The 15,266-nt window shown below is 42.7% G+C and overlaps 1 protein-coding gene across 1 annotated transcript in view; it reads left to right on the top strand.

The window, feature by feature from the left end:
• DDX10 (DEAD-box helicase 10) overlaps positions 1-15,266 on the top strand; it is a 254,437-nt gene that overhangs the window by 43,061 nt on the left and 196,110 nt on the right. Inside the window, exons 11-13 of the mRNA XM_075592333.1 lie at positions 2,249-2,336; positions 6,590-6,678; positions 11,783-12,161. Coding sequence (XP_075448448.1) covers positions 2,249-2,336; positions 6,590-6,678; positions 11,783-12,161 — 556 coding nt within the window. The remainder of the gene's footprint in view (positions 1-2,248; positions 2,337-6,589; positions 6,679-11,782; positions 12,162-15,266) is intronic.

The following is a 15,266-nucleotide window of genomic DNA, read 5'->3' as shown; positions in this document are numbered from 1 at the left end:
TCTAGAGATAACAACAAGTTGTGCCTCATTATTTCTTACGCCTTCAATTCTATGATCTCTTTGTAGTAATGACCTTGCAGTTTGCTGGTTAACTAGAAGTAGCATTTCTTTGCCTTTTCTCTGCTTATTCTATTTAGGTGCTAGCATACAGTTAGTGTAGATACAGAAAATATGGCGTTCATGTTCAACTTGAAATCGTCCTGTCTTCAGATAGGTATACAGATGTGAAGATAGTCAATACGTCCATGGATTGAATTCTTTGTTCCAGAATTTATTCAGACAGAGATCCACAGCATCACAACATCTCATCATCATTCTTTACAGGGTTTACAGCATAGGTATCACGGCAAGTTATGAATGGAGAATTAGCCAGCACAAGTTCCAAGTAATTCTGAATTCAATATGCACACGATCACACACTTTTATTCCAGATTTTAGGAAATCCGGACCAGTCTGTATGTACTTGTTTTTCCCAATTGCAACTGTAAGTTCAAATATGGTATATTTCACCGCTAACACACCTCGCCAGTGTTATCTACCACTTTTCTGCCTCCTTAAACATACCAAGGACGCATACCTCATTCTTTCTATTCCCTAAATTCTTTGTGTCTCTATTTCTCTAAGGTCCCTTTGTATTAATGACTGTTGATACTTCTAGATAACTACAGTAGGAGATTGCATTTATGTGCCTTTTTTTTTCTCTGCTAATTCTGTTAACTATTTAAGTGCTAGCATCTACCATATACAGTTAATGCATATACAGACCAAATGGCATCTCTGGTTCAACTAGAAATTATCCTTTCCAAGATGTAGCCACGGTTGTTTTACCTACTGACACAGCATGGTTGGATAATTAGATGTTCTCACTGGCATTGACCGCTATGGACATTCTGTGATCTGGTTTATAACGTTATATTCTGCGTTACGAGCGGGTGCAATTATCAAGGAACACCAGGCGATTTACACCGGAATTGCAAGCACTAGACAGAACGAGCGAGTTAAATAATCAGTTTATTTCTGACCTGTTACGGCTCGCCCAAGATGGACCAATCAGGGCTGGGGGAGGTGACCATACTCTAGGACAGCCTCTAGGGGCGTGGTTGGCAGTGGGGGAAATTGAAACTGACCAATGGGTAAACGGGCCCACAGAGCTAGGACCCAGACCCCAATTTCCTCCTCCTACACGCTGCCTGGGCAAAACCATGCCCTGCTTGTGCAGTGCATGTGTGTTCCCAGCAGGGAGGCGTGCCCTTCCCCCACCTCACCCTTGTTTCCTGAGCACAGCACCTGGCCCTGTACAAAGGAAAACCATTGCTGGCTTTGCTAACCTAATCAAGGGCTCGGCATACAATGCATCCCAGATCAACATAAACACTTGAAAGTAGTCAAATTACAGAGACTAGTAGTGCACAATAACTTGTGAAAGGCGGCTAACTGACCGTTGGGCCTCAGTCCCAGTGATCTCGTGTGTGCGGCGTGAACAAGAGACTGCCCTCTATGTGGTTGGCCCCAGTCCGTGCGCACGCATGCTCAAAGCGCGATGGTGCGACCGCATTGCCAAAAGACAAGAAATTTGTCTTTTGATGCGGCAGCCAAGCGATGGCTACGTCACGGCGGTGGTTCAGCCAATGAGGGCCAACCAGCCGTGTGACGTTATGGCTACGCCACCGCACGCCCCCCCCCCATTCCTGTCACAACCAATCAGAAGTCCACTGATCGCTTCAGAAACGGGTGGACGTGCCGCCACTCACTCCAACGTGTGCATGCACTGACTGGGGCCATAGCTTTACACATTATACCTAGACTGGCAACTATCTTGTGACTTAAGATGTGGCCTAGGTATTTTGTCACCATCTTGTCAGGTAGGTGCAACTAGCTGGCGTTACCTTTTAATATACAGTGCCAAGCTGCCCCTAACATCACAGCAATATTCATGGCTACATCTCTACCCCTTTAAAATTTGAAGGAATTATTTTTTACCTTTTTATTACAAAAAATGTATAATGCAACCTCCCATAGCGGTGATCAGCAGTGAGGACGGCAAAGACTGCTGTAGGCTGGACTATTTTATCATGCATTCCTTTCATTCACGTTTTTTTCAATTAAAATTAAAAACTTGTGAAATGCTAAAAAAAAAAACAGATTATACATGGATTGAAAAGCAAATGAAAACGAAGTTAGGTTGAACATCTGAATTCAAAACGTCTCAACTTGTTTTATAACACTTATTTATTCTGGTCCTTTTCAGAATTAACCCTGACAAGCTTTTAGATGTACAAGGCCGGTTGGAAGCATTTTTGGCACAAGAGCAAGATTTGAAAGAGCGAGCTCAACGGGTAGGTCTAAAACCTTGTACATAAGCCATTTTATTCCAAAGAGTAAGTTACGTGTGTATTTTAAGATAATAAAGACGTTACATTACATTTTCTTAACAATAGAAATTGAATTTGAAGAAATTACATACCCTCTTTCATGCTCTTTCCACTCGATGCAATCTTCTTTCTGGGTACTTCTGCCTTGTAATGCCTCTTCTCCACTAGGTTTTGTTTTTTGGCCAATTGTTCCTTCTCTCTAATGCTTCTATCTAGTCCAATCTCCTCATACAATGATGTTTCTTTTCCCCCCTTTCCTATTAGCTCATTCTATTTTTTTTATTTAAAAAAAAAAAAATGTTGCCTCCATCCGCCTTTCTATAATTTCTCTCCTCTCGTGGTACTTGGCCAGGGACACAGTGAGGCTTCATATTGTGCTCCTTACATCATGGCTTTGACGGGAGAGGAAGCAACTGTACTAGAGCAGCCAAAATAGGATAGACACTTCCAATGGTTCATCTTGTGCAACAGGTTGTGGCCGGAAGTGTAGCATTGAAATTCATAGTACAGGCCTTCGGAGGCTTTTGGGTTTTTTATTTTATTTATTTATAAAAATGTTTTACCAGGAAGTAATACATTGAGAGATACCTCTCGTTTTTCAAGTATGTCCTGGGCACAGAGTTATAAAAAATACATGGTTACATTAAAAGAACAGAGGTTATACAGTGAATTCACAGACATTTCATAGGACAGATAGAGTTGGAAAATTGGGTACAAGGGATAAAGGGCATATGAATTTCAGATAGAAATAGAGCAGATTTAACATCAACCAACATCAGCGAACGGCAGCAAAAGGTTCACACCCTTAATAATAATCTGTGTCTAATATAAGGGGAAGGCTAAATAGCTGGGACAGCAGCACAAATTGTATTCCTTGTAGGTGACCTCTACATTAAGTGACATTTGTTTAAATGTAATAATTTCTGGTTGTGGATGAAATAAAAATGACTCCTTTTTAAAAAATGTTTTATTATTATTATATACAATCAAGGGAAATACCAAATCTTTTTGTGTATACAATTTTGCTCAATATCTTATTTTAAATTAATAGTTATCCATTGCTGTTGGGTTCCTTACCAAGCAGTTAGATGATAATTTCTATATGCAAATATGGGCTCAAAACAAGACCCTTTTTTATAAGGTGAACATTGATCTCTAGGAGACCCTTATGCCAGGAAGGTTTACGTCTTTAGAAATAATATCACAAGCTTTCAGCTTGGATGTTCCTGATGTTTGTTTCACCCCTCGAGTAGAGCAAATACCAACATATGCCAGACTATCCCGATTTGACCATTTTGCCCAAGTTTTCTTGGAACACAGTGTAAAATACCCAACGGTACACGTTTGGTCTAGCTGAGTATTTCACACTAGGCATGAAAAGATAAATAAAAAGTGCTACCATCTATAATGTGGAGTTTACAGGTTTTCCAGAGTAGAAAGCAGCAGGGCGAGTTTCTTTACTGCAGCCGTTTGCGCTTGATGAACATGTCTCTAGATTGCTCAGTTCACAGGAAGACAGAAGCCCAAAATTAATGACCCAGCTCTTCCCTTGGACATTAACTTGATTCTGGGAGCTTTGAGATTGCCATCTTTCAATCCTACTTAATCAATATCCATTAGTCCAAGCACTTTCCCCTGGAGATTTATTTTCTTTAACCGCTGTTACGCTGGCTAGAAAAGCAGAGGGGTTATTTTGGAACGACACTTAATGGGACATCATGACCTACTTGTTTTGACATTCTGTCCTGGGTTTTCGGTTTTAAGTTTGTTTCCCCCCACCACAACCAGGAAACCGTGGTCCTGTATCCAAATGCAAAGCATACGATTAGAGAAGGGTGTCTACATACAGCAGTAATTCATCTCGATGATGTTGGAGAATTGAAAATGTATGTTGGAAAAAACAGATGTTTTGGGAAGTTTAGGCTGTTGCTGATCTTTTATAATAGTCCAAGGAAAGCATTGCACATAATAATCAATGGAAGTCTTGGCAGAGTTTCTGGAGCAATCCTTTCTAGAAGACCTATCTACATTACCTGAGTAGAGATGTTTAAACAGGAGTTAACTCTGGGGTGCGGCATAGACCCGTTTTAGGATGTGCCTATGCGGCAATTTTAGGAATCCATTCATTTTACTGCCAGTCTAATTTAGTCTCTACATGGCAGTGTTCACACCTGTTTCACACCCCGCTAAAATGAAAGGTGGGGGAAGATCATGTATATTTCAAATACGGAAAACATTGTGTTTTGCCCTTTTTGGGCGGGGGGGGGGGGGGGGGGAGGTTTGTATTTTTTTCCTTCATAATGTCAGCTAATTGTGCAGCTGGGAAGTGGGAGGAGAAGGAAGAACCTTCATACCAATCATGCCTGTTAGTTGTGAGCTGTCTATAATGTTCGAGAGGCGGTAACCCCCAAGTGTCATTCACCGGCATGGTGGGTTGAAATTAAATGTAAACCGGTAAGAAGAGAACTAGTTTGGTGATGTGTGATCATAATGAATAAATGGTGAAGGCAAATACATAGACTTCTGTGTAGCCTCACTGGGCACTTTTCAAAGCCTGATCACGAGGAGGGTTCTGTCGCTTGCTTTCAGTAAGAAGTTGTTTATTTTTCACTGGAAGACCTGTGCACTGTTGACATTCTCTGGTGACATTCTACACCAGGGGTGCTCAACTCCAGTCCTCAAGCACCCCCAACAGGTCAGGTTTTCAGGATATTCCAGCTTCAGCACAGGTGACTCAATCAGAGGCTCAGTCCAGGACTGGGCCTCTGATTGAGCCACTTGTGCTGAAGCAGGGACTGACTGAGCCACCTGTGCTGCAGCAGTGAGTGACTGGGCCACCTGTGCTGAAGCTGGGATGTCCTGAAAACCGGACCTGTTGGGGTGGAGGAGGGGAGGCTGGACTGGAGTTGAGCACCCCTGTTCTATACTATCTCAATTAGTTCTGAGGTTGATTTACTTGCTGCAGTAAGCTTCAAATGCTTGTGGTGCGAAGATATTGACGCTTCTGTAGTAGCATTTTACAGTGCTAAATATTGAGATCTGGTATGTTTTCCTGCTCTTTAAAATAATGGCAGTGAGTCTCCGTTGTTACCTTGGTTAAAAGTGCAATCCCATGTAGCCAGCCAGAAAACAACTTATTATTTTTTTTTTTTTAATCTAAAGTCTAAACAATTTAAATTGTGCTGTTGACAAAGGTTTGACTTTTTTGCTTGGCAAATGCTTTATTTCCAAAAATGAGTATTTTCTTTCCGCTCATCAGAGAGCCAATAAAGATGTGGCTGGGCAAAAGAGGGCCCTGGGTGTACAAGCACCAGCGGAGCGCCCTGACATCGGATGAACGCAAACCCCTCCTAGCTCTTAGTCTTGGCTCACTATATTTACCAAGCAAAGTTAAAATACAGTTTTAACAGACTTGCAGGTGTCTGAGTAGGGAAAAAAGGCATCGATCACCAAGCCAGTAACGAATTAAACATGTTAGTGCCATTATGAACTGTTCTTCTCAAAGTTGTAAATTATATTTCACAAAATGTTTTGGGAAACATGCGTTTCTTCCATTTGATTGCATAATATTCACATATAAAAATGAACCCGTACCGTTGTATTTAATATTTGTTATACGCATGCCAATAAATGGTGTTCCTGATTGTGATATAGCTTGTGTACCATTTCCTGCTTCTTTCAAACATCTTTACAACTCTCGAGTTGATCTAAATTAGGGGTGTTCAATTCCTGTCCTCATCTTATCCCCCCCGCCCCCCCCCCCCCCCACCTCCCAATAGGTTCGTTTTTCAGGATATCCCAGCTCCAGCACAGGTGGGTCAGGCTTTGACTGAGCCTCTGATAGAGCCACCTGTGCTGAAGCTGGGATATCCTGAAAGTCTGACCTGTTGGTGGCCCTTTAGGACTGGATTTGAGCACCCCTGATCTAAAGGACAACTAATTGAAGTACAGCAGGGCCCCGGGTATACGGCGGGTTCCGTTCCAGGGGCCCGCCGTATAGTGAAAATCGCCGGAAAGCGGATCCGGCGATTTTCAGTTCTGCGCATGCGCAGCCTATGGTCTGCAGCCCGTTCTGCGCATGCGTGACGTACTATCCGTCATGGCGGCCCCCTTCTCGGTGCTGCTGTATTGTCGAAAAGCGAAGCGCCGAGAAGCAGGGCCCTGCTGTAGTTTAACGTTCCAAAAAAAAAAAATGAAATGCCTTTTGTGTGTTTCAGTGCTTTGTATCCTACTTGCGTTCCGTCTACTTGATGAAGAACAAGGAAGTGTTTGACGTCTTCAAATTGCCACTAGCAGAATATGCACAGTAAGTAACTCCCATGTAACCCTACATTCAACATGCAGGAGGTTTTGAAGCATGTTCCAGCGCTGTCTGATTGTGGGGCCAAAATGTGATGCTTTGTAGTTAAGCTGCTAAGGTTGGATATTCACACTGGTAAAGTTTGTTTAAGCACCATACTTGGTACAGATGTAGCCAGTCTAACTTTCCCGGCAGCCAGAGAAAGCAGCGGAGAAACCACCGCGGCATCCCCCAGCAGCAGAGATCAACACGCGAGATCCGATACAGAAACATAGACCCGGGCTATCCCCGGGGAAGCGGGGCTTTATAGTCTCGCTATATGTGTACTTCAGTGTCCTGTAGGAGAAATGAACTCTAGGGTAACAGCGATTATATAGGAATAGCAGCGTATAACTAAGCTGATCAAAGATTGGGTTAGAAAAAAAACATTGTGTGGTGCTCAAAAGCACATGGCAGATGATGCTGTAAATTGCTTGAGAATGAACACATTTCTTCAGAGGTGTACCCTTCCAGTAACTTGATATACATGCACTAGAGTCCCAAATATGACGTATTCACTGGAAAAAATGTCACTGAGCACTGCGGTTAAGATTTAACACACTCTGGTGTCCTGCATAATATACATCAATGAATGAATAAAGGGTAACGGACTCGCATAAAGGTGCACTTCCGAAATCCACTTGTCCTGGGGTACTTGGTGTGCATCCGCTTGATTGGTTACAGGAAAAATCGGAGGAAAAGGCAGAGCACTACACCCCAATTGAAAAAAAGAGATTACAGAGAAAATGTTCCCATAGTAAAAAAATGAAAATGTATTGGATCAAAAGAACAGACACATAGGCCATAAGCCGACACCTACGCGTTTACTTGATAAAGGGCTCTATGCCTGAAAAGCGTAGGTGTCAGTTTATGGCCTGTGTGTCTGTTCTTTTGATCCAATACATTTTCATTTTTTTACTATGGGAACATTTTCTCTGTAATCTCTTTTTTTCAATTGGGATGTAGTGCTCTGTCTTTTCCTCTGATTTTTCCTGAAAGATTGGGGTAGTTAGTCCCAAATATTGTTAATGGGCCGCACTTGTGTTTTACTGATCAGCTGTAAAAACAATGTCACCTTCCTTATGAGAGAGATGCCAGCATTGCAGGGTGTTATAGTCTTTCTTGGAACAAGTTAGAGGGCATATGGGGTGTGCCAGGGAGATGAGTAGTTGATCATTTGGAGCTTTAACCGGTTAGAAGTGTCGCAGTATGTATACTTGCAAGATAATGGACCAAAACACAGAATACCTTTCTAACGCATGAGTTTCTGGAGAGGCTGCTGGGCATTGTGGCTTGTCCTTTGGGCAGTGAATGGTTAACACTTTGAGTTCCAAAGGAGCGTAAATAAGAAGGGCTGCATTACATTGCAAAGTCTGACAGTGAACTGGTTAAATGCGTTTTATAAGCACAGCGAGGGAGGAGATTAAATATTCCAACTGTGTGCAGACAGCATGACTCACAAGGACCCGTCTCCGGCCTAAATGTCACATGGAAGAAGCTCGCACACGTTGGCCATCTGGCTAGGGAAACAAAATGAAACTTTTTGATTATAGCAATTTATTCTTTAATTATGAACTGTCATAGTTTAACCTCAATGCCAGTAGGGATGCTCTTTATAAAACGAGAGGCTACAGTTAATGTTCTTTCTGCCACTCTCATATTCTGGCTCATTTTACATGTAACCATGTAAGGAGCCAAATCGCTATTTCCAGGCTGCAGTCTGTTTCTGAATGTGTTTTATTTTTTATTTTTTTTGAAAAATAAATAATTGTAGCTGTATTTGTCCCTTTTCACATGTAAAAATGTAACTGCCCAATAAATGGTACATGCACACAAATACACTTTTAAGCTCTGAGTTCTTCAAGGAGAGCAGTCATACAGCCAGTGAGATTTATATACAATTCTGAGTATGGTGGTTATAGTGGGAGTTGGCTGAGGATATGCAATTGAGGTACATTTTCTGTTGGCAATTGTGTGAAAAATGAGGAAAAAAATGACAACTGCTATTGTAATGTAATTCAACTGTAGACAAGGCTGTGATCACAAATCCGGAAACATCCACGTGTGTATACATAAATAGTAATATGTTAGAGGAATACGTGATTCCTACTGTGATATAATAATACTGTAGTACAATCAGTCAGGGTGGAAAGGACACGTGCGCATACACACACGTGCGCATACACACACACACACGTGCGCATACACACACACACGTGCGCATACACACACACACGTGCGCATACACACACACACGTGCGCATACACACACACACGTGCGCATACACACACACACGTGCGCATACACACACACACGTGCGCATACACACACACACGTGCGCATACACACACACACGTGCGCATACACACACACACGTGCGCATACACACACACACGTGCGCATACACACACACGTGCGCATACACACACACGTGCGCATACACACACACGTGCGCATACACACACACACGTTCTCATACACACACACACACGTGCGCATACACACACACGTGCGCATACACACACACGTGCGCATACACACACACACACGTGCGCATACACACACACACACGTGCGCATACACACACACACACACACGTGCGCATACACACACACACACACGTGCGCATACACACACACACACACACACACGTGCGCATACACACACACACACACACGTGCGCATACACACACACACGTGCGCACACACACGTGCGCACACACACACACACACGTGCGCATACACACACACACACACGTGCGCATACACACACACACACACGTGCGCATACACACACACACACGTGCGCATACACAAACACACACGTGCGCATACACACACACACACGTGCGCATACACACACACACGTATACACACACACGTACACGTACACACGTGCGCATACACACACACGTGCGCATACACACACACGTACACACACGTACACGTACACACACGTACACACGTGCGCATACACACACACGTGCGCATACACACACACGTGCGCATACACACACACGTGCGCATACACACACATGTGCGCATACACACACACACACACACACGTGCGCATACACACACACGTGCGCATACACACACACACACGTGCGCACACACACGTGCGCACACACACACGTGCGCACACACACACACACGTGCGCACACACACACACACACGTGCGCACACACACACACACGTGCGCACACACACACACACGTGCGCATACACACACACGTGCGCATACACACACACACGTGCGCATACACACACACACGTGCGCATACACACACACACGTGCGCATACACACACGTGCGCATACACACACGTGCGCATACACACACGTGCGCATACACACACGTGCGCATACACACACGTGCGCCTACACACACGTATACACACGTACGTACACGTACACACACGTGCACGTACACACACGTACGTACACACACGTGCGTATGTACACGTACACACACGTACGTACACACGTGTACACGTACATACACGTACACACACGTACACACGCGTACACGTGTACACACGTGTACACACGTGTACACACACGTACACGTACATACACGTACACGTACATGTACATACACGTACACGTACACGTACATACACGTACATACACGTACATACACGTACACGTACGTACACGTGTACACACACGTGTACACCCACGTACACCCACGTACACACACACGCACGTATACACACACATAAACGTACACGTACACGTACACGTACACGCACACGCACACGTATACACACGTATACGTATACACACACGTATACACACACACGTGTACACGTACACGTACACATATACACGTACACGTGTACATGTACACGTGTACACGTACACATGTACACGTACACATGTACACGTACACATGTACATGTACACGTACACATGTACACGTACACATGTACACGTACACATGTACACGTACACATGTACATGTACACGTACACATGTACACGTACACATGTACACGTACACATGTACACGTACACATGTACACGTACACATGTACACGTACACATGTACACGTACACATGTACACGTACACATGTACACGTACACATGTACACGTACACATGTACACGTACACATGTACACGTACACATGTACACGTACACATGTACACGTACACATGTACACGTACACATGTACACGTACACACGTACACACGTACACATGTACACGTACACACATACACACGTACACATATACACACGTACACATATACACACGTACACACACACACACGTATACACGTACACATACACGTACACAATACACATATACACACACACACACACACGTATACACGTACACATTCACACAGACGTATACACACACGTTTGTACGCGCGTGCGCGCACTCACGTTTTAAAAACAAAGACAAATAACATTTGTTTGTTGGCCAACTTAACCAATTCAAATTATGTTTTGGTACAAATTTACTTTATTTTGCGCCCTAGCACATATATTGCATTGTAAAAATTTCCAGTAGTTTTTCTATTTTGACGCACCAGTAAAATGAGCATAAAAGCATTCTTTAAATAGATAGGGGATTTTCTGCCACAATGCAAACTACTTTTACAGAACTGAAATCCAGGAACTAATGCAGCATGTACTGTTTAGAGAGGGGGGACGCTCATTCAAATGTTTGCTTGTACTTGGTTACTCCTAACATCTTTTGTAGTTGTGACTTTTTTTGGGGGTGGTCTGTTGAAGTGGTTTTAAATGAGTACTTATTTATTTATACTCGGTTACCAGTGCTCGGCTCCATTTAGATAGGCAGTGGAGGCTTAGAATATCATTTGAGAAGTGAAAGTCACGTTTTAAACATATATCCTCCAAGAATATCCTCCTTTTGGTTAATTCGTTTTGTGGATGATTGTATGTATAGTAGAGTGACTGCAGTTATAGCAGAGAATTAGCAGTAGTATTGAAGGTGTTTAGTGGGGCTAGTGCACATTTCTTAATGCATTCAGACCCATTTGGGAGCGAAAGGGTTGACCCAATGAGTGTGTTTTTCCTCCTTCTCTTCATGGTGCAGGTCCTTGGGTCTCGCTGTAGCTCCCCGAGTCAGATTTCTCCACAAAGCCCAGAACGCTCACACATCGGTGGCAGAGCAAGGAGACAAAAAGGAAGAGCCCAACACCGGCAGCGATGAAGAAATAGAAGCTTTCAGAGCTCGACTTGGTGTTAAGGAAGCCGATCAAGGCAAAGAGGCCACGCGGAAGTTAAATAGGTCAGCGGAAGACCGTGATGTGTCGGAGGATGAAGAACATGGCCTTTCGGGTGAGGAGAAAGAGGAGCCAAAATCAACGACGTTGCAGTTTATTGACGAAGATGATGATGACTGTCGAGACATTGATTTCCTGACCGTGAAGCGAAGAGATGTTTTCGGAGTTGAGGAAGCGGACTCTACACTGGTAAGTTGTTTAAGTTACTTTTTTGCTTGGAGTTGTTGCTTAATACAATTTACGTGCTAGGTCTTCGTAGGTGAGGATTGAATACACGGTTACAGGCTGGGCACTAATTCAGAGATCTGTGCGTGAAGGAGAAATTTTAGTGCAGGTTTCTTGCAACCATTGAAGCTCTTGGACGTAAAGTTCGAATAAGAACATTGGTGTACGTACATTAATAGCAATTTGTTCATTAAAATTTTTTTTTTATTGAGGCAGGAACAATGATATAGGTATCCCAATGCATGTGTTTGTAATACAAAGCAGGACACAAATAATGAACTGCTCAAAAGATTACACAGGTCATGCAAGTTGGGTTCAATAGTATGAAAGAGAAAGCAAATAAATAAATAGAATAAAGAAAAGAACGATTTCCGGAACTCAACACCCGTGTCGCGTATTCCTTTAACTTTTCTATCGTGTACATTTTTCTTGCTATTAAGATTCAGATTAGTACACCTACTTTATTTTTTTTATAAACCAGGTCAGGTTAGCAAACTGCTCAAATTAAACAAATATACATTCTGTACCTTTTCACACCTAAGTATCTTACAGAGTGAAGAAGGGAAGAGTTTCTGTTGGCACCTATATTCCTTTGTATGCTTCGTGTTTGAGTTTTACATACCTTGTTTCCTTTGCTATTTTTACAATGTAGGTTTGGGTTTGTTCTATGTTGAGTGGGAGCTCAGGTGTACCAGAGTAAATTGACCAATCCCAAAGAGGCATACAGCTACACCTATAGCTGTTTGTAGGAAGTCCCAGTTATGTTCATTTTAGCAGACCCTGCACACGTTGTTTTAAAATTAATTTGTCTGCAGTTGTAAACTGTTGCGTGTGCTAACGATGAAAAAATGGAAACCAAGGCGGTTGATGTGCTTTGCTTTGGGATATCGTACATTTACATCCTTCGCGAAATGGTTGTAGGTCCCTGAAAAAATATTGCAGCCTACAAGCCCATTTCTCCAGGCCAATAATGTATCAGTACTCCTCTGTGAATTATACGTGCAAAAAGTGCCAGCAGTCCTTAATGAATACTTTGTCTTGACTTCTTATCTAGTGTTGGTTTTATTTATGAAACTTGGATGCCAACTCCCTTCCTGGTTGATGTTGAGGACTGATTGGCTTATTTTTTATCATTTATATAATATTGCACACCAACTACAGTCGGTACTCATACTGTTTTGCAGTAACACAATCTTGTGCATTTGTTAATATTTTCCATAATGAATTGAATAAATGGAAACGTTCTGTGGCTTATTGTACATGCTGAATCTAAAGATTACATCTGTGTTGCAGAACAATTGTTGCATAATTGCGGCTCTGCGATAGCGGGTTATGACTCTGGTATTAGTCATTTAAAATGCAATCACCACGTTTTTTTTATGGAATGCAGGAAATCAAACAGCTTTTATAAATATTCAGCATTCTGTTTGTATTTTGATATCAAAGGGAAATGAAGAAATAAATACATTTACATTTCTCCAGGATAAAAGTGGCTCATAGTTCTTTGTACTGTACGAAAGAAAATGGTGGTTGTATACGTTTTGTGGGGGAAAAAAACCCCCTATAAAATACAATCGGATTTCTCTCTTCCAACAGCTTGAAAGTGAAAAGAACCTACAGACGAGACAACGAGTATTCTAAAGCTTGTTTTAAACTAGCCCGGTTACATTCTGGGTATGTGCTGGGTGTAACCTGGCTAGTTTAAGGCATTTCTTCATTGACTAATGACCCATCGGATTAACACAGCAGGGGTCCCTGGCAGTCCCATTCAGTTTGAATGGGACTGCCAGGGACCCCTGCTGTTAATCTGATTGGCCATTAGTCAATGCAGAAATGCCTTAAACTTGCCTTAAACTAGACCCAGCATGTACCCAGCATGTATCTGGGTCTTTTTGGCGATTGCCACTGGTTTGTGTTAGAATAACCGTCGGCACTACAGTAGTCAGAAAAGCTGTGTCATTAAACAGTAGTGTTGAAATAGACCATTCAAGGATAGTGCTGTGCTTATAGACCCGCTTGACCCACCATTGCAACACATTGCAGACAGACTTGGCAGAAGAGGGGTTACGTGGGCAGTGTCCTAGTTTTCAAGTATAAAAGTTGATGTATGTTGGCAAGCAGTAACGGGGAAAAAAAGCCATGTCAGAGGTGTTTGTGCATGGATGATGGCTTTATTTAAAAGCTTGCAAAAACCTTTTTGGTCTTCAGAAGAAAAGACTTAAGTGGCCCTATCTTTATGCAACCATTTTTTTTTTATTGACGAGCGGTAGTATCCTACACTCTAAAAATGCTCTAAAGTGTGGTGGTTAAGAGAGGACAAATAAGTGAAAATGTGTGTGCGCTTGGCTTTTCAGATACGTTCTGCAAAGCAAAGAGGTTTCTGGCCCCTCTAGTAGTGAGGTGGCTTACATTGTCCAGGGACTGGGACCAGCGCAGTGCGTTGCTGGCTTTTCTTTTAAGCCGTGGCTTAAACAGAGCTTTTCGTACTTTTATTTAGAGACTAAGTTGAAGACCCGTTGTGTTTCAAACCTACCGTGGATATAAAGCTATAGATTGGTATATTTTTTTTGCAATACTGGTGCATGTTTTCTAATGCTATTCCTGGCACGTTCCAACATTTTATTGGCCATTGTTATGCTGGTAAGAATGGGTGATCTATCCTGACGTGGGGTGTCTACCGATGGTAACATACAAGCGGTCCTGCTCCTCCGGTGGGCAAACTACTTTCTGTTAAAGTTACAATTGCAAGGGAAAAAAACTAAATGAAACTGGGTATTGCTGCTTTAAAAGATCCTGCCAGGAAATAGATGCGTCCCAAATGCATCACCGTGTTCGCTGGTACCATCCGGAAAATAGCTGGTGTCATGGTCGCTTGGTGATGACTTGAAATTGCTTGGTTGTGGGGAAGAGAGTTATTAGAGCTCCCATCCTCGGTGTAATTCAGCGCTCACAGCTTCCTAATACCAATCGTTACCAAGGCACCTCACAATAATGTAATCCTTTTGAACCATGAATTTTACATTTAATGAGACCTTTAGCTTTTGGGAACTGGGCCAAAAACCAACCGAG

This window comes from Ascaphus truei, chromosome 3 (assembly GCF_040206685.1).
Source record: "Ascaphus truei isolate aAscTru1 chromosome 3, aAscTru1.hap1, whole genome shotgun sequence".
NCBI lineage: Eukaryota > Metazoa > Chordata > Amphibia > Anura > Ascaphidae > Ascaphus > Ascaphus truei.
Note: the sequence above shows the minus strand (reverse complement) of the source record. Positions and strands in the feature narration are given on the sequence as shown.